This window comes from Taudactylus pleione, unplaced genomic scaffold, assembly GCF_031769625.1.
Source record: "Taudactylus pleione unplaced genomic scaffold, aTauple2 ptg000707l, whole genome shotgun sequence".
NCBI classification, from domain to species: domain Eukaryota; kingdom Metazoa; phylum Chordata; class Amphibia; order Anura; family Myobatrachidae; genus Taudactylus; species Taudactylus pleione.
This window is the reverse complement of record NW_028285109.1, coordinates 13,506,929-13,526,846: the sequence shown is the minus strand read 5'-3', so window position 1 is coordinate 13,526,846 and position 19,918 is coordinate 13,506,929. Positions and strand designations below refer to the sequence as shown.

At 48.8% G+C, this 19,918-nt stretch overlaps 1 protein-coding gene across 2 annotated transcripts in view; it reads right to left on the bottom strand.

Moving 5' to 3' along the window:
• The window catches only part of ARHGAP11A (Rho GTPase activating protein 11A), a 70,105-nt gene extending 52,311 nt beyond the window's left edge, over positions 1 to 17,794 (bottom strand). For both annotated transcript variants that reach the window (XM_088456602.1, XM_088456603.1), the window contains exon 1: positions 17,160 to 17,794. In XM_088456602.1, coding sequence (XP_088312728.1) covers positions 17,160 to 17,291 — 132 coding nt within the window. In that variant the 5' untranslated portion in view covers positions 17,292 to 17,794. The remainder of the gene's footprint in view (positions 1 to 17,159) is intronic.
• Positions 17,795 to 19,918: the final 2,124 nt, after the last annotated feature.

The following is a 19,918-nucleotide window of genomic DNA, read 5'->3' as shown; positions in this document are numbered from 1 at the left end:
CAAGATGCAGAATCCTCCGAGACGGGATTAGAGTGGACTTCTGCCAGTTGATTAGCCAGCCGTGCCGTTGCAGCAGTGCAATGGTCAGGTCCAAGTGGTGTAACAGGAGCTCTGGAGATCCTGCCACCAATAACAGGTCGTCCAAGTACGGCAACATGCGGACTCCTTGCAGCCGCAGAGAAGCCGCCATGACCGCCATAGCGTCCTGTATGTCCAATGACACCATGTAGTCCCCAGGTTCCAGCGCCAGAATGATGGACCGTAGGGTCTCCATCCGAAACTTCGGGACCCGCAAAGACTTGTTGAGTGCTTTGAGGTTGAGAATCGGACGATATGACCCATTGGGTTTCTGTACCAAAAATAGATTTGAATAGAAACCCTGGCCCCTCTGGGAGAATGGAACAGGCACTATAACTCCAGCCTGGAGCATAGTGTGCAATACCTTCCGCAGCTCCGTAGCCTTGTTCCGGTCTGATGGTAGACCCGTGGTGAAGAATCGAGCCGGGGGTCTGTGCCGGAAGGAGAGGGCGTACCCGTGAGAGACCACCTCCAGAACCCAAGTGTCTGTCGTAGTGAACGACCAACACCGGGAGAACTGCAGCAGGCGGCCTCCCACCCTGGGATCCCCCAAGGGGAGACCCGGACCGTCAGGCCGCAGGCTTGTCATCTGGCTTGGGGGCCGGACGTCTGGTACTCCATGCCGGTTTCCGGGGCTTGACCGATTTCTTAGGGCCAGCCTGTCGAGGAAACGACTGTGGTTTGGGCCTGCCCTGGGCCCTAGATGACCGAAAGGACGATGGTCCAGAACCAGAAGGAGCAGCGGCCGACGGGAGACAAGCAGATTTGGCTGCCGCCAGCGTGGCCACAATCTTATCCAGATCCGGACCGAAGAGAACTTCTCCGGTAAACGGCAACGCTTCCAGACCTTTCTTGGATCTGCGTCCGCCTTCCAGGATCGCAGCCACAAGGTGCGACGAGCAGCTACCGCTGCTGAAGAAATTCTAGACACCAGAGTACTAATGTCTAGAGCCGCCTCGTTGATGTAGGTGGCCGAATCACGGAGATTGCCAATCAACTCCGCCTGTTCGGCCGGACAGTCGGATTCAAAAGAAGCCTCTAATGAATCCGCCCAGCGCTCCATCGCTCTGGCAACCCAGCAAATGGCCATAGCCGGCCGTGCTGCCCCCCCTGCAAGGGAATAAGCGGACTTCAGGCAGATTTCTACCTTGCGGTCCGTAGCATCCTTAAGGGAGGACATGGATGGCATCGGCAATGTGGCACTACGGACAAGACGGGTCACGTGAGAATCCACCTGTGGAGGGGATTCACACTTAGCAAAATAATTATCCGCGAACGGATAAGCCACCGCCAGGCGTCTCTGCGGCTGGTATCTTTTGCCAGGTTGTTTCCACGCCTCCTCTAAATGGTCCACCAACTGACCCGAAAGAGGAAAGACTGTGGCATCGCCCTTCACATCTTTGAAAAAGGCATACTTAGATTTAGCCGCTGGGGGAACTTCGTCCTCAATCACCAAGGCTGTGCGGACCGCCCGAATAAGTCCAGGAATATATACTTTGGACTTAGCATCAGCGTCCTTAGTATGGAAAGGTTCCTGATCGTAAGGATCCAGAATCTCCCCATCATCAGACGTCCCTTCGTCATCCTCATAAGGAGCGGACAGAGACGCCACCGGCCTTTTATGAGGCCGCATCACAGACTCCCCTTGCAACACATCCGACAAGTGCTGTACAGAACTCGTCAGGGAGTTAACACACGCTGGCTCCTGAGAACCCGGGAGCGGGGAAATAGGGAGACTGTGGGGTACCACCAATTGTCGTGGGAACCCCTGCATGGGTGACGACACCACAGACTGCTGGGACAAACCCATCGGAGTAAACGCGGGCTGCGGAGCTAACTGGCCCACTAAAGCTGTTAACGCCTGAGCGAAACAAGCCCAGGGCGGCTCCTGTACCGGTGCTGTAACCGTAATAGGCCGCGCCATGGACAAACACTGCCGGCAAAGGCCCTCCGCGCTACCCTCCCCCTCCGCTAACGGTACTTTGCACGTGGTACACTGTAGCCGGAGGGGAAAATCACTTTCAGACATGATGGCACCACGTATGTGACCTCTCTCACCAATTAAGTATTAAATAGGCGAGAGACCACCCTGCAGCACCGCACCGCAAGGGCTTTAGCAGAAAGAACAGGGACAGTAATAAAGCTGACAGTTTAGAGAAGAAAAGTTACAGGCAGCGCTAGCACAGTCACATACAATGCAGAGAAATAACAATTCCTGCACTAACAGCGCTGATCACTCAACTACACAGACACAGGGCCTGGTAGGACACAGCGCTGCATACACAGACCTGAGCCACAGCGGAGGAGAGGTATGCGGGGGGACCCAGACCACGATGCTTCCTTCCAGACTTCCAGCAGCGTTCACCATGCGTTGCAGAGAAGATGGCCGCCGAGGAGCAGAGAGAAGCTGGCCTGGGGGAGGAGCGCTGACACAGGACCAGTCAGCACAGTGCAGAGAGGGCTGTGTGCAGCGGGGGAGGCGCCGGCTGTGAGACAGGGAAGGCGTGCTCCCCTGGCATGCATTTAACCCCTGGGACGCCGCAGCGCTAACGCTCTGCTGCGGTCCGCTGTCCCAGGGGGTAGTGGAAGCGCAGGTTGGTCGCCTGGCTCCACGCTGCAGCCAGTCCCCAGGGAGCCCCCTGCCTGGGGACTTAGGACCATGTGATCAGCGGGGACCCACCGCGGGACCCCGCTGCTTACCTCTGTCCCCCTTGAATCCGGCCATGGTCCGGAGCATCTGGGGTCACCGCTAGCTGTGACCCCAGACGCCCACCAGCATCCCCGGATCAGTACCGGCGTTCTGGTACCGGCGGGGTGTAGGGAAGACAGCATGGACGTCAGGACTGACTGTCCATGCTGTTCATCCAGATGTGCAGCCACAGCTGCATGAAGAAAAAGCTTCAGGGGCTCTTCTAGCCCCCACTCCAACAGGTGCACCCGACTCCGGCCGGGCACCAAACTAAACTGAGGTGCCTTGGCCCGGGGGCGGGGTATAGGAGGGGGACCTAGTGCATCCTGGGAGGCTGAAAGCTTAACTCTTTGGTGCCCTGCGACTGACGTCACACCTATACCCCAAGGTATCCTGTGGATACCCTATGGACCCTGAAGTAGAAAAAATAATAAAATAAAACTCTTTTAAGCTTAGGGGCTGCTAAGCAGCCCCCCTGCAGTAACGGTGACCCAACTCCGGCCGGGCACCAACTTAAACTGAGGTGCCTCTGGCTGGGGGGTGGGGTTATAGGGAGAGTGGACCCAAGTGCATCCTGGGAGCTAAAAGCTTTAACTGCGTGGTGCCCGGATTTGGTTCCCAACCTATACCCCAAGGTCAACCCTGTGGACCCCCTATGGACCCTGAAGTAGAAAGTACTGTTTGGGAGCCTAAAGGGCAAACTGTTAGAGCACCCAAACAACTGGTTATTTGTACATTTCTGCTCACCACCTCAGGAGGCTGTGAGCAGAAATCATGTAGTTGCACCCGATCTGCAAACAACTAAATAGCTGCCGTGGAGGCCCCCAAACAGTTTAATTCCCTTCAGTGTCCATTTTGTTCAAACAGACGTTAATGATCTTAGATCCTTTCAGTTTAAGTATTGACCTTAGTAAAACAGGCAGTAAAGGAGAGCTGTTGTGGTTTAAAGCTGCATACACTTAAGTATGGGGACTTGATTACACAGCATATCTATCAATTAGGGCAGATTCAATAACTTCCGCTATGCCGCATGGTAGGCCCAGTGGGTGCACTTAATGCAGATTTTTCCTCAGTCTCCAAAGCTGCAAGGAGAAATCTGCATTGAGTGCATCGTCCTCTAGGGCTTACCATGCAGGGTAATTCCATATCTTTGGTCACTTTACCCAGAATTATTTTCAAATTGCATCACTTCGGGCATTAAATCCTGGAATTGTAGCCACATGGTAATATCCGCTGCAAATTGATCCGTCTCATTGAGATACAAATCAATGAACTGAAAGGGTAGCATTAGGGCTTTTTTCAGCAACAGACAGCACGGCCACCCTCTACTACCCTGGCCAAGCTGTCTCACTCTACAACTCCACCCTCACCACTGCTGTCCTGGCAGGCACTCCTCGGGCTTCTGTTTTGCTCCCCAACTCTGGCACTCTAAACTCAATTGCTACATCCAGAATGTTCCCACAAAGCGAAGCAGTAACTGGAGGAAATTGCACGTTTATGCAGACTATTTAAAATTCATGATTTCCTCCTATAGTTCTGCCCTCTCTCTCACTAAACAATCTTACTTCAATCTCTTTTCTCCTCCTAATCCTTCAACCTATACTACCACTTTGCTACCTTTAATTCCCTCACATACCCCCTGCTCATCCCATATCATCCCTATTTGCCCTGGACCTTGCTACCTATTTTACTACATAAATCAAAGCGATCCGCAAGTCATCTTCCCACTAGATTCCCCAGATCACTAGTTCTGCCTTCTCTTTCATCACCATAGACAAAGTATCCTTATCTCCCCTCTCCACCCAAGTCTATCTTTACCTTCCCTGCGCTCTCTCCTGATGCTTGCACATCCCTTCAACCTGTCCCTATCTGCCGCCTTTGCTCTCTCTTCATTCAACACACCCTAGTCTCACCCAAGAAATGCTTACTTGACAAACTCTTTGTAGCCACCGCCGAATCTCTCTTCTCCCCTATGCATCCAAGCTTCTTGAGAGGAATATATATCTCCACTTCACCTCATTTCTCTTTGAACACTCAGTTGTCGAACCTCTGCAACCTGGTTTCTGGCCCCTCACTGAAACTGCCCTCTCCAATGTCGCCAATACCATTCTCAAAGTCAAATTGAAGGGTCACTTTCTCTCACTCTTTGATGTGTCTGCCACCTTCAATATGCTCAACCACCCTCCTCTTCTGGTCTCCGCAATTCTATCCTATTACTGTTCACCTCTTAGATCACCAACAGCTCCTTTTCTGTCTCTACCTCTGATTTCACCTCCCCCCACCAATAGGTGTCCTCCAAGGGCCCTTTCTTGGCACCCATTATTTACTCCCTCTATACCTCCTCCTTCAGAAAGCTCATCAGCTCCTACGGCCTCCGATACAGTCTATATCCTGCCCTGGCCCCTCTCGCTTTTCCAACTGCATGTCATCCATCTCCTCTTGGATGTCACAGTGCTTCCTGAAACTCAACATGGACACTCCCTCCCAGCTCTGTAGATATCACCCTCTCTTCTGTCCCCCAAGCCTATTGCCTGTCAGCCTTGATTACACTCTCCTCTACAATCCCCAAATAAAATCTATTGAATCGTCACAGAGGGTGCAGACAACATACAAAGGGAGAGGAAGATGAGGCAAGCAGCATTAAGGATAGATTGATTTGGGGAGAGGCCAGAAAGTTGAAGTAGTCAAAGCGTGGATGAGCATTTTAGAGGCAATGGGGATGCCAAGAATCAGAGTCTTGAGGTAGAAGCAGCAGGAATAAGATGGCTTGTATTTGGGAATTGTAGAGCAGAGTGTAATCAAGGCAGAGACAGGCAATAGGAACAAGCGTGATAATTAATGGACGCCCAAAAACAATTGAATTGCAACATTTGGGCTCCCATTAATTAGCACGCCTTACAAAACAATTAAATTGTCACAGAGGGTGCAGACAATGTACAAAGGGAGAGGAAGATTAGCAGCATTAAGGATAGATTGATTTGGGGAGAGGCCAGAAAGTTGAAGAGTCAAAGAGCTCATCTACGCTTTGACTACTTCAACTTTCTGGCCTCTCCCCAAATCAATCTATCCTTAATGCTACTAATCTTCCTCTCCCTTTCTACGTTGTCTGCACCCTCTGATGATTCAATTGTTGAAGACGTGTTAATTAATGGGAGCCGAAATGTTGCAATTCAATTGTTTTGGGGCGCCCATTAATTACCAAGCTTGTTCCACCCAATAACCGGTTTAACCGTTTTACGTCTAAAGTCCTGGTCAGTGCACCCAAACAGTAGTTGGGTGCTCAAAACCAGGACTTATCGCACATTTCTACTTACCTCCTCAGGAGAGGGTGAGCAGAAACACCAGAGGCTATCGCGTCCGAATGGGGCAACAATTGAAATGCCCCATTGGGTACCCAGCACCGACAGCAGTCATAGCTAACAATTTAATCACACTCCCCTTCCCCAGTATCAATTTTCACCCTCAACTCGGCATGCTCCCTGTACCCTCTCTTTGGTGTTACCGTAATAATTAGAACTTTGCTACATACAGCCATTGTGCATTGTACATATGCTTTGATATTGTGAAAAGTTTTTACGCTGTAAATCGCCACAGACACTTTGCATCACCATGTAAGTAAAAGATAAATATGGCACTTCTTGAGTTTGTGTTGCTATTCAGCCTTCGTGTTCAAGAAAACTTTTAGTTTGTAAATTCAGACTTAAAAGTACAAAAGCTTGCCAAATGCCTAATTTCTGTAAAGTTCATAATAAATATATTATAGGAAATTACAGTTCTGGCCAACATTATTGGCACGCTTGAGTTTTATAAACAATCTGTACAAGGTCTACAGAAATAAATAGAAACTAACTTCATATCACAATATTTTAATAGGATGTCCAAAGTTAAGAATAAAAATAAAATAAAATTCAACTTACTCAAAAACTAAATATGACCTGCAGTTTAACAGTGCACCCGTCCTTAATATTTTGTTACACACCCATTGGCAACATGGGTAAGCCTCTTGCAGCTGTCTGCTAGTAATTTTCCCCTCTTCTGTTGTAATCTGTTGAAGCTCTTGAATGTTTGCAGGATTAATTTTCCCAATAGCAAATGTAAGCTCTCTCCAAAAATGTACAAATTATTTGATAGTAGAGGTTTATTATATTTTTTATTTAAAAATTGCTGGTCTGCATTGCCAAAGAGTTCTGTTTTGGCTTTGTCTGTGCAAATGTTCTGTGGACAGAAGGATTGTGGACTGTCTATGGTACATTTGGCAAAGATCAGTTGTTTCTTTTTGTCAGTAGTGGGGTCCACATTGGCCATCGCATATGGTACATGTTGAAACCATCACTTCAGATTCTTCTATGTCATGGTTCAGCTCTTCAGATATATTACGTGGTGTTTTTTCCACAGTCCGTACAAACCTTTGAAGACTTTTAGTGTTAATTTTAGGGTCGGCACCGGTCCAGGGGGGCCGGACCATGAAAAAAAGCACTGCTGTGCGGCGAAGATGCACCCGCAAACGAAGAGGTGGCATGGCCACAAGAAAAGGGGGAGCATCTTTAAGACACACACCTTTATGTCACTCTTGGAAGGGGGGCAGCACTTACGGACATGCTGGGCTGCCCCCAAGCTCTCCTCTCACTGTGAATATATGCACAGCGCATTTATTTACCGGGGGTGAGTGCAGCACCGCACCCCCACCCCGCGGGACACTGTGGCCTGCAGGTGGGGACGGCAGGCTGTTCAGCAGGGCGCCGGCAGGTAAGACAGGGCGCGTTTTGCAGTTTTAAAATCAGGCAGCGCACTGCTAAAACAACCTAGCGGGAAGACTAACTTCATACAGCAATTTTCCTCTTTCTCTCACGTCCAGGGAAGATCTTCACAGTTCGATGAATAGAAAACTTCTTTATAGCATTGAACATTTAAAACAGGAATGTCAAGGTCTTTGGAGACGGCCTACGGTTTAGAGGTCTGTTTGGTAATAGTGCTTCTGATGCTCAGGCAGCTCTCTTGTCTTTACCATTGTGACAAAGTGACGGTATAAAGCGGCCTTTTAAAACATTAAAGCTGCAATCGTTCACTGATATTCAAGTTATGTGAGCACTGAATTTATCACAGATGACCTAATTCTAATTTAAGAAAAAAAAAAAATAAATTAGGCTTTTTTTTTCAAATTGATTTGAATTGCTCAAAAATGTGCCAATAATTGTGTTATGGCAATATTTAAATTTTTTATTAGTATTCCCCCTTTCTACTTCAGGGTCCATAGGGTATCCACAGGATACCTTGGGGTATAGGCGATGGCAGCAGACATCCAGGCGCCACAGTGTTACATTTTCAGCCTCCCAGGATGCACTGGGGTCCCTCTCCTATACCCCGCCCCCGAGCCTCAGGGCACTCAGTTTTCGGCGGTGCCTGGCCGGACCAGTCGCACCGTACAGAGGGGGGTCTTTTCAAGGCCCCTGAATATTTCTTCGCAGCTGTGGCTGCACAACTAGAGTGCTCCAGCATAGGACAGTCAGTATTGACGTCCACGCTGTCACTCCTACACCCCACTGGTACCAGAATGCCAGTACCGATCCGGGGATGCTGGTAGGTAGCTGGGGGTCACAGCTAGCGGTGACCCCGGCTACCTGGACTGTGGCCGGATGCACAGGGGACGAGGTAAGCGGCGGGGTCCCGCGGTGGGCGCCCGCCGGTAACAGTCTTTTGGTCCCCAGGCAGGGGGCTCCCTGGGGACCGGCTGCGCATGGGGCCAGGTACTGATCCTGCGCCTTCCACTAGACCACCAGGGACAGTGGACCGCAGCATGTGCGGTACAGCGCAGCGTCCCAGGGGTTAATAGCAGGCCAGGGGAGAACGCCTTCCCTGTCTCACAGCCGGCGTCTCCCCTGCTGCACAGTGCCATTCCACAGCGGTCTGAGCGGGCTGTGTCAGCGCTCCTCCCCCAGGCCCACCTCCTCTCTGCTCCTCGGTGGCCATTTTCTCACTACATGTTCTGGGAATGACAAACGCTGCTGGAAGCTGTTACAGGTGCCATTGCGGCCCGGGTCCCCCGCATACCTCTCCTTCAATTAAGGTTAGTGTATGCAGCACTGTTTCCTACCAGGCTCTGATCTGTGTAGTTGATCGCAGTGCTTGTAATGCAGGAGATTATCTGTGCATTGTATGTGACTTAAATGCTAGCGCTGTTTGCCTGTACTTTCATTTCTGTCAGCCATTTTCATATCCCTGTTATTCTTCTGCTACAGCCCTTGCGGTGCGGTGTTGCAGGGTGTTCATTACCTCACAGTAAACGTGGTATTTCTGTGTGGGAGGTCACATACGCTCCGTTCACACTCATGTCTGAAAGTGAACGAGGATATCCTCTTCCAGCTATAATGTACTGATATCATGTGCAGTTAGCGGAGGGGATATGTAGACGCTGAGTGTTTATGGAGGGCATGTTGTATTATATATCACGCCCCATTTCTGTAGCTGTGCCTGCACAAAAAGGGTACCGCCCTCGGCTGGCTAAGATGCTTACAGCCCTTGTGGGCAACGCCCCCTGCGTTTCCCCATAGGGGTTATAGCAGCGAGTGCTGGTCTCATCATATGCTCATTTATGTACTGTGTAAGGCGCTGCGGAACCTTTGTGGCGCCATATAAATAAAGGATAATAATAATAATAATATGCAGGGGTCCCTGGGCAGTTGATGGTACCCCAGTGTATCCTGTTTTTTGTCCCCCAGGTCTCGCAGGAGCCTGTGTGGGTGAATTTATTTTCCAAATGGTTTTGCGCCTGATGGACGTTTTACAGGGGGAGTCACCATTTCGGCCTTCTAAACGGCCTTTCGGGTCTCAGACGTGTAAGGACATGACGTCTTATGACTGTGACATTATTGACTTTCAGACACGAGCGCCTTAGTGCAAAGGAGGCATAGTCTGGGTCTAAAGTCTATATACCTGGCCTTATACGGGCAGTCCGTGCGGCTTTGGTTATTACATATCCCCCTTGGCTAAATAAAAATATGCCTTCTTTAAGGATAAGGGTGTTGCCACTGTAATTCCTCTATCTGGTCAGGTGGATCATTTAGAGGAGGCGTGGAAAATCCGGGTAAGCGGTTCCAGCCTCAAAAACGGTTGACCTTTTGCATAACCCTTTGCGGATAATTATTTTACCGAATGGGAGTTACCTTTACGGGTAGATTCTCATGTTACATGCCCTCCAGGTCCTCTTTGAAGGAGGTTACACATTGCAAGGTGCAAATATATCTAAAATCCAATTATTCCCTTGCTGGAGGGGCTTCCAGGCCGGCAATGGCCGTGTACTGGGGGGCCAGAGCCATGGAGCGCTGGGTAGGAACTGGATCTCTGCACACTGACTCTCCAGCAGAGCAGGTGGATAGTGGCAAATTCTCAGAGACTTAACCACGTTCATAATGAGACAGTCTTACATATAGCCTACTCCTTTCCAGAATCTCCTCGGCAGCAGTAGCGGCTCACCACTCCCTGTGGTTGCGCTCTTGGAAAGTCGGACGCAGATTCCATTTGGAATGCTTTGCCTTTTACGGGACAGGTCCTGTTTGGCCCTCATCTGGACACAATTGTGGCCCGGCAGGCAGCAGCTACGTCTGCCATCGGCTACAGTCCCATCGGGGTCTGGGGCTTCGTTTTTCGGCCCTGTTAGGCCAGGGTAAGTCTAAAATATAGCTTTCCAAGACAGTCAGTAGCCAGGAAATCTGCTCAACCATAAGAACAGGCTTGGAGAACAAGCCGTCCTTCTCCCAAGTTGGACTATAAGCCTTCAGCCTCCCGGGACAGATCTCCTCTCGGGGGACCCCAGAGTTGGAGGCCGGCTTCTCCAGTTCGCCCAGTGCTGGTGTCTGACCACCACGGACACTGGGGTAAGGGAAGTATTTCCTGGAAGGTATGTCCTCTCCTACCGGTAAAAGCCTCCCAGACGGGTTTTAGTTACAGGTCTTCTGTCAATTCAAGACAAGGCCCTGTAATTTTTGAGGGTGTTACACTCTATGCTCCAGGCAGGAGTTATAGTACCTATTCCGTTGCCCCAAAGGGGAACGAGGTATTACTCCATCCTCTTTCTGGTACAGAAACTCAATGGGTCTTACCTGGACATCCTCAACCTCGAATCCTTCAACAAATTCTTAAGGGTTCCTCGGTTCTGGAGGGGGCCCCTGCATTCCATCATTCAATGGAGCCTGGGAATTTTGTGGTGTCGTTGGATATATACAGGGTGACTACCGGAATGTCCCTATTTTCTTAGCACACCAGTGTTTTTCCTCAGGTTTGCAGTGGTCGATAAGCATTTCCAGTTTTACCAGGGTCATGGCAGTTATGGTAGCCCACCTGCGGATGCAGGGGTTCCGATTGTTACTCAATCCGGGCGACCTCCTGTTGTTACCAGGGGCTCCAGAGATACTTCAGTGCCATCTGCAACGGACAATATCTGTGTTGCTGCGTTAGGGCTGACTGATGAACTGGAAATGGTCCTGATTGTTCACTGAGGATGCTCCATATCCCAACATCTGAGGATCTTTGTGATTGAGGAAAAGATCTCTGCATTACAGGCAAAGGTACGCAGTTGCCTGCAGAGTCGCCGAGTGTCTATTCACTCGGCAATGTGGTTCCTGGGTTCCAGTGTGTCGCTGTTCGACATGGTGGAGAGTACCCAGTTTCACTCTGAACCTCTAGAAAAATTGATCCTCTCTGGATGGGATGGGTTGCCCCATAGGATAAAGTCAATAGTGCTTTTCCCGGAGGTTTGTCTCTCTCTGGCCTGGTGGCTGCGGAAAGCTCACCTAAACAAGGGGCACCCATTTTGGGATTGCGGACAGGGTCCTTCTGACGACGGACGCTAGTATCCGTGGCTGGGAAGCAGTGACGGGTCTACACTTGTTCCAGGGTAGGTGGACACCAGTAGTTTTTGTGCTTCCCATAAACATCTGAGAACTCTGAGCAGTATTCAAGGTTCTCCAGCATGCAGGACAGGTCCTCCACGGAAATACCGTGCAGGTACAGTCTGACAACACCATCATGATGGCTTATGTAAACCACCTCGGAGGTTCCCGAAGTCGGGCGACACTAATAGTGGTGTCCCAAATTCTGGCTTGGGTGGAAGGCTATATCTCTGCCGTCATCGGCAGTGTTCATTCAGGAATCCCAAGATGGAAAGCAGGCTTTCCCAGCCCTCAGGACGTGCGTTCGGGGAAATGTCCTCATCAGGAGGTGTTCAATCTTCTGGTGAACAAATGGAGCCTTTCAGAGATGAGACTCTTATGGTAGACATATGTAGGTCCAGTGGACCTTCCAAGTTGTGTACCTCGTCCCTCCATTATCCCTTCTTCCTCCAGTAATAGCAAGAAGGAGGCGCGCTCCTGCTGATAGCTCGTGCGTGGGCCAGACGGCACTATTACTCAGATCTTTGGAGCCTTTCAGGTAACACTCCGAAGCTGTTGCCTCTACGACCGGACCTGTTGTCTCAGGATCCTGGCTGATACCCAGACATGGGTTGTCTGTCCTTGACGGTGTGGCAGTGGAGACTGCCCTCTTAAGATCTAGGAGTTTTTCCAGCTCTATAGTTAACAGGGCCTCTGTCCATGCTAAGAGCTCGGAAGCTTTTATCTGCAAGAATTTACCATCAGGTATGGTATACTTTCTTTCAGTTGTGTCGCCCTAGAGGCTATGCTCCTCCGGTTTTCCAGATATCCAGAGTGTTGGCTTTCCTACAGGTGGGCTTAGATAACGGTCTTCGCCTTGCTTACCTGAAGGTGCAGGTTTCTGCCCTGTTGGTTTCATAGTAGGATTGCTACTCTTCCTGATGTCCGCACCTTTGTGCAGGGTGTACATTATATTCAGCATCCCTTTGTTCCACCTGTGGCTCCTTGGGATTTGGCTGTGGTCCTTAGGGCTTTCTGAGGACCGCCATTTGATCCACTGGGCTCAGTGGATTTCAAATGGCTTATGGCTAGGACTGTATTCCTTCTGGCCATTGATTCGGCCGGTAGGATCTCAGAATGGGGGGCTCTCATGTAGACCTCCCTTTTTCTCATCTTTCCTAGGAACAGGACAGTGCTTCGCACTTGCCCTGGTTTTTTACCTACGGTGGTGTCTCGTTTCCACATCAATGAGGAAATTACAGTACCTGCTTTTACTTCCCCAGTCCTTTCTTGGTGAGGCCTCTTTGGATGTGGTACGGCTCTAGGAATTTATGTTGACCGTACCAGTCCATTTAGGAAATCAGACTCTCGGTTTTGTCGTTTCTGGTTTCCATAAAATGGGTTGGCCTGCCACTACGCTAACTTTGGCAGGATGGATTCACAGGTCTTCCTGTTCCATCCTCTATTAAAGCTCTTCCACTCGGTCTGTGGGTCCTTCGTGGGCAGCTCGACCTGGCGCCTCAGCGGTGATTGGGAGCCACGTGGTCATCTGTCCATATTTTTGTAAGGTATTATGCTTTTGATACCTTCGCCTCTCAGGATGCTTCCTTCGGGCGGCAGATTCTCCTTACAGCACAGGAGCGTCCCAACCCTTAAAGCATACTGCTTTGGGACATCCCCAAGGTATCCTGTGGATACCCTATGGACCCTGAAGTAGAAAATATGAGATATGGTAAGAACTTACCCTTGTTATCTCTATTTCTACGAAGTCCATAGGGTTCCACAGGACTCCCGCCCTGTTGCACCTGTTCTGCAAATGGGCTTTGATCTGGTCACCGGTTTCTCTGTCTCCTTCTGGTGAGAATGTGATTCTTGTGTGTTCCAGACTGTCTTCTCTTTTTTTTTTTGATCCTTCTCCGGCCTATGGCTTGTTACGAAACTGAGTGGCCTGAGGCTCGGGGGCGGGGTATAGGAGAGGGACCCCAGTGCATCCTGGGAGGCTGAAAATGTAACTCTGTGGTGCCTGGATGTCTGCCGCCATCGCCTATACCCCAAGGTATCCTGTGGAACCCTATGGACTTCGTAGAAATAGAGATAACAAGGGTAAGTTCTTACCATATCTCATATTATTTATTTTCCAAATTGTTATTGTTTTACCCTTAGCTGTTTTTTACCAAATGTGTGCGTCTGTAGCCCAAAGCTGTTTCGATACATACTTTTTTTATCAGGAGATATTGCACATGTATTTAAAAATGTAAGTGTGCCAATAATGTTGACCAGAACTGTATATCTTCATAACACTTGCATGGAGTTTTAAAGGCTTTCAAAAGAAGTGTATACTTTGACATCTCACATGAAAGTCTTGAGGCGTTTGATATACACACTGTTCTAATCTATTCAAATGGAAACGGATTATTCAGAGACAAAACAAGAACTAAAAGGGAAATTAGGTCATCTATACAGTATAAAATAAAGTCCCTCGTAAGTGTCCGTCTGTTTGGGATAATCTCGAGAACCACAGTTTTCACTATTCTATGGAGCATTTGTCAAGGAAGTTTATGTGTAGAAAACAATGTATGACAAAAGGGAGCCGAGCAGTGATTTTAGTGTAGCAAGTCAATGAAAAAAATGGACGCCTGAGCGCTTTCTTGGGTTATGCTGCCAAAACCCAGTGTTCTCCCCAGAAATTTTTTCCAGCCGGGTGGCATCCACAAGTAGCCAGATTGGGGCCTTCGCAATTATGCACGCGCCGGGAAAAGGGGCATCTCCCAGACCAATCCAGTCCGACATGTCTCAGGCTGCTCCCCCACTGGCGCTCAGTCAAAAGTGCCCATTATGCAGTGCCCCCTGTATTTGTGCCCTTTATACAGTGCCCCCTGTACTTTTCCCCTTATGCATTGGCCCCTGTAGTTTAGCTTTGCCCTTATGCAGTGCCCCCTGGCCGAAGTAGTGCCCCTATGTAGTGCCGCAGACTGGTCCCTTATGCCCCGAGGCTTAAATAGTGCCCCAGGCCGGCCCCTTTATGCAGTGCCCCCAGACTGGTCCTGGTCCCGGCCCCAGCACTTACCTTTACTTGCTGGCCGCTCTCCCGCTCGCTGACTGGATCCAACTAGATCCAGCAGGCGCGCGGGTCAGGCTCCTCACGTCGCGGGTGATGTCATCCGTCAACCGCGCAGTGCATCACTGGGAACGCTGGCCTCTGAAGTGATCAGAGGCTTCTTTAGCCTCCGTCACTTCAGAGGCCAGTGTTCCACAGCGGGGGTCAGTGGGGAAAAGTGTGATGCGCCCGCAGAAAACAGCCTGGGGAGAACACTGAAAACCGTTAAAGATATATCACACTGATGGCCTTCATTTTATACTACGTTGAGATACATATTACCCGGTTTCTCCAGAAAAATTGATTCGTCCTGTTTACTGATACTAAGGGGCCTATGTATCAAAGCTTGAGAGATAAAATTGTGAGAGAAAACATATAAACCAATTACCTCCTGTCATTTTTCAAACACAGCCTATAAAATGTAAGTTATAAGCTGATTGGTTGGTGATTTAGATCTCACAATTTTCTCTCATATCAAGCTTTGACACATAGGCCCCTAAATTTCCGTTTTTCCCTTTTATTACCATTCCCATTTCATTTATGTGAAAAATGATCCCAATTGCCAGTAAGAGTCTGCTTTGACATGACAAAAATAAAGCACAGGTACAGACACATAGGGACATATTCAATTGGCAGCACAGATGGTGCAATAGTTAGCATTACTGCCTCACAGCAATGAGTGGGTTTGATTCCCACTACGGCCCTAAGTGTGTGGAGTTTGTGTATTCTTCCTGTGCTTGCCTGGGTTTCCTTCGTTTCCTCCCACACTTCAAAAATATACCCGTAGGTTAATTGGGTCCCAACAAAATTAAACCCTAGTGTTTCGTGTGTGAGCAGGTGGTAGGAAATATAGATTGTAAGCTCCACTGGGGCAGGGACTGATGTGAATGGACAAATATTCTCTGTAACGCACTGCGGAATATGTAACTGGTAATCAATTGGGGGCAATAGTAAAAATCCCCTATGTTGAGCAAGTGAGAAGATGAAGGGGAGGCTACCGGGAGCAGTGGAGACTACCAGACCGGAGATCCCCGGGCAGGTAAGTGTAGAATTTTTTAAATTATTTTTTTTTTTTTTTTACGCGGCTTGGGGTTATCAACTCTGAAAAGCCCACAACCACTTTTTTTTTATTGGATACCGCGGGTATCCGGAGCGCGCATACCTGTGGCAATCCAAAATTGGACACTAGTTTTTTTCCTAGCTAAACCTCACACTCAATTGAATATACTCCTTAACGTGGTTGGAGTTGACCTAAGTAGAGACTGTCTTTTGCATGGACAGCTTTACGTGGCCTTTTTGAATATCACGTCAAAACTAAATCTTTGTGTGTTTAAGTCAGGAGAAAAAATACAACTAATGTTGTCTATAAGGCCTTGGTTAAAAAAAAACGTCTATCACCGTAAATTCAAAATTGCTCCAGTGCGAAGACAGGGCAGGTTGCTAGTTATTTATAAACACTACAATATTGCATTGGTATTGTCTTTAACTTTCTTGTGTTATAACAGTACAGTGTACAAGAAATTATTCTGTTGCTTAATGCTCACTGCCACATTCTGTAAAATTCCATAACATCAATGACCACTGACTTGGATAAATAAATGCCAAAGGTATTTGGCAAGCAGCATTCATTTTGATTTTCAGAAAACACACTGACAATGACAGAGTCCATTTCACATCTTTTTTTCCTTTTAATTTGTTGCATCACCTCATAAATGTAATCACACAAACCAAATAAAGACACGTAGGCGCACACGCGTAATTTTACAGAGTGCCCTACTTGTTAGGGCTTGAATTATTTTTTCCAATAACAAATACAGCATACAAAATTAATCTGTAGTATGCTTTGTAGAGAGAACCTTTGCACATGCAAAAAAATTAACATGAACACACTGCGTCCTCCAATGTCAGAGCTAACACTAAGACAATGTTGGAGCCATCACACTTCCTGTCGCAGGATGAAGGATCTCAACATGAGGAATACAAAAATCTAACTGCAGTCTGTGGTACACGGGACTTACACTAGCCATGTTACTGCTCATGTGTCTAATCTGCATGCCCAGGCCTGAAATGCTGATCAGCACGCTGTGTGTGTGTATGCATTACATTCCAGGCAGATGCTAATCCGTTTACCTAATGACTTGTTAAAACAGATTAATACTTTCCTATAACCTAAGCAAAAAAAGAAAAATGCAATCATATTACCCAGTTTTGTTTTTAAGCGTAAAGTGCAACGGAATATGCTGGCACTATGACTGTTATTAAATAGATTAAACAATGTTACAGCACAGAGTGTGACAGGGTACAGCTACACATCAGCACATTGAGAGTGGCGCTGCCCCGTATGGATGGCACAATGGCATGGATCTGACCATGAGCCTATCAGGGGCACAATGGGTATATCTGGCCAGGGAAAGCTCGCACTCATACTCACAGAGGGCAGCGCTCCTTTCCCAGGCTCAGACCGCCGCTTGCTGTTCCAGTGTTTGATCTTGATGCCATATGAGCGCAGATGCTGGATGACAGTGAGCCTAGCCAGGCTGCCATAGTCCGGAGGCGGCTTCATTCTGCCGCTGCTGGCGTCTGACACCCCGCCGCCTGCTAGTCTCGCTTCATGGACAGAAGCCACCTACGGGCACTTACCTAGCTGGTACCATGACTCACCTCACACTGCCCCTATGTCACCTTCCACAAGTCCCCCACTAATCACTTACTTACACCGTGCCCTCTACCCCTCTCACTCCGTCATGTGACCGACACCAACGCACCTCCAGTTACCCCAGGCTCGGTCCCTGCTCCTCACTTCCTACCCCCGTCTCACTTACTTTCCCATCTACCCGAAATCCCCGGCTCACTTACTTTCCCATCTACCCCAAATCCCCGGCTCAGTCCTTTCCCGGGATTATCCCGGGCCCTTCTCTCGCTAATCCGTTTCCTTCCCCTGTCGCTCGCTCTACGTCTCCCTCCCGCTCTCCTCCGGCAAGACGGCGTTTTGATTGGCCGGCAGCAAATTCAAACATCAGGCCCCTGGTTGCTATAGGAACGGGGCTGCCCGGCTCAGCGCCTGATGTAAATAAATAAAGCTAAGGGGCGGCTCTCGGTGAGAAGACGGCAGTGACACGTCCTGTAGGGGCGCGGCTGCCGTTGTATGACGCTGCAGCATACTAGATACTACATGAAAGGGCACAGTCACAGCTACAGTACTGGGCAGCAGGATTTAGCTGTTTCCACCTCATGCATGTGGGAGGGACACCCAGGTCACACACATAATACATGTATTTATAAGGGCACTTATATTAAGGATGCGTGTAAAACACTACAATTCTCCCATAGAGAATTCCGGAGGAGGGGGGGGGGGGGTGTTTAAGGGGCTACACCTCAAAAGCTATTGGAGGTACCAAGCCAAATTTCAGTTGAAAACCATAAAAAATGAGGCTTTGGAAGTAATCTAAAGCTCCAATTGTCACATTTTTCTGACATTCTCAATTAGGACCACTTTTCTGCTGTAGTCTATGGGTTTTTTTTTTGAGAAGGTATAACTCAGGGTAGGGGTGGAATTTAAACTTGGGGTTTGTTTTATTAGGTAGCTATTGTGCCAGGGTACATGCTTTTGGGGTTCAGGTAAATTAGAAAGTTACAGTTTTTAAACTATTACTTCAAGAATGCGCTATTGAATAGATAGGACTTTTCAACTTGTTGCGCAGATGGCCATAGTTTGCGGGTGGTAGCAGGGGCCGGGTCCAGGGGGAAGGAAGCCAGTGTCAGCTGTGGCTGGGATGCAGGGAAGAGGGGGTAGGGGTTAGCTGTGGCCCGGAACCGGGGACGGTAGTGGGGGTTAGCGGCAGCGGTAGTGCAGACGTTAGGGCCCGGGAAAGGTAGCAGCACACAGATGCAGGCTCGGATCTGGAATATCCATAATACCTGCATCTGTGTTTAAAAAAAACAAACACAGAAGCAAGGATGGGTCAGTGAGACGCGCCTGTGCTTTTGTGTTTAATTAAATAAAAAACCGGTGTAAAAAAAAAAAATGGCGTGGCCCCTTCCCCCAAAACAACTTCCAGCATCGGGCTCTGGAAAGCCAGTACTGGTTGTGCTAAATACAGGGGACAAATGACGTATGAAGTGCAACCAGCACCAGGCTTTTCAGAACCAGTCCTGGTTGCCAACACATGGGGGACAAATGACATAGGGTCCCCCGGTATTCAGCGTAACCAGCGCTGGGTTCTGAGCCGGCCCTGGTTCTGGAAAGACAGGGGGAAAAATGCATAGGGTCCCCCTGTATTTACCAGAACAAGCATCAAACTCCTTCTAGTGTGTGGGGGGGGTGTGTGATGGCACAGCCAGGGGAGCACTTTCACCGGGCCCCCCAGCCGCAGCATCACCCCTGATCGCTAGTCAGCCCAGGCCCAGTCTGATAGCCCAGGGCTATCCCCAGCACTCCTGGGTGGTGGGTGCCGGGTTGATTGTGTTGTGTGGTGCATATGAAAATATAAATATTGTCTTTTGCAGTAGTACTACAGGTCCCAGCAGGCATACCCACATACTTGCACTTGGAGAACCACAAGTACCAGCAGGTGGGGCACTAAGGGTATGCTGGTACCCATAGTACCCCTGCAAACAAAATATTCAAATAAAACACACCGGTTTTTTTTAAAGTATTATATTTAGCAGCACCTTCACCTGCAGTGCGGCAGCCATTAAGCTCTTTTTCATGGCTGCCGCTCCCCCAGGACTTCTACGGCTATCTAGCTATTTATCGTGTCTATCTATCTATCTATGTATTACATATGCACAAAAACACTAATATAAAATAGCAAGCGGGGTGAATGTTTTATGGGCAATGGAGGAGGTGCCCCTTCAGTGCTGGCAACCGACGACAGGCGCCTCCATTGTCTCCCATAGTTCTGCCCCTGTTCCCCCATCCACCATACTCTTATCCCATCTGCGCAGCTGTATGTTCTACTCAGATCTCAGTTGCATAGACTGCATGTGTGTATTCCAATGAGCACACAATTCTGTGAATGAACAGCTCCACCATTTTGTGAGTGACAGCAATCTCATTCTGTGAGAGTGCTGAATCTGCAGTTATTCACATGGTGTGATGGCATACCATATCTATATTGCCCAAGGAACACATCCATTAAGGCGTCAGCCTTAATGATCATAATTTCATTGCTTTTTGGAGTTTGGCAG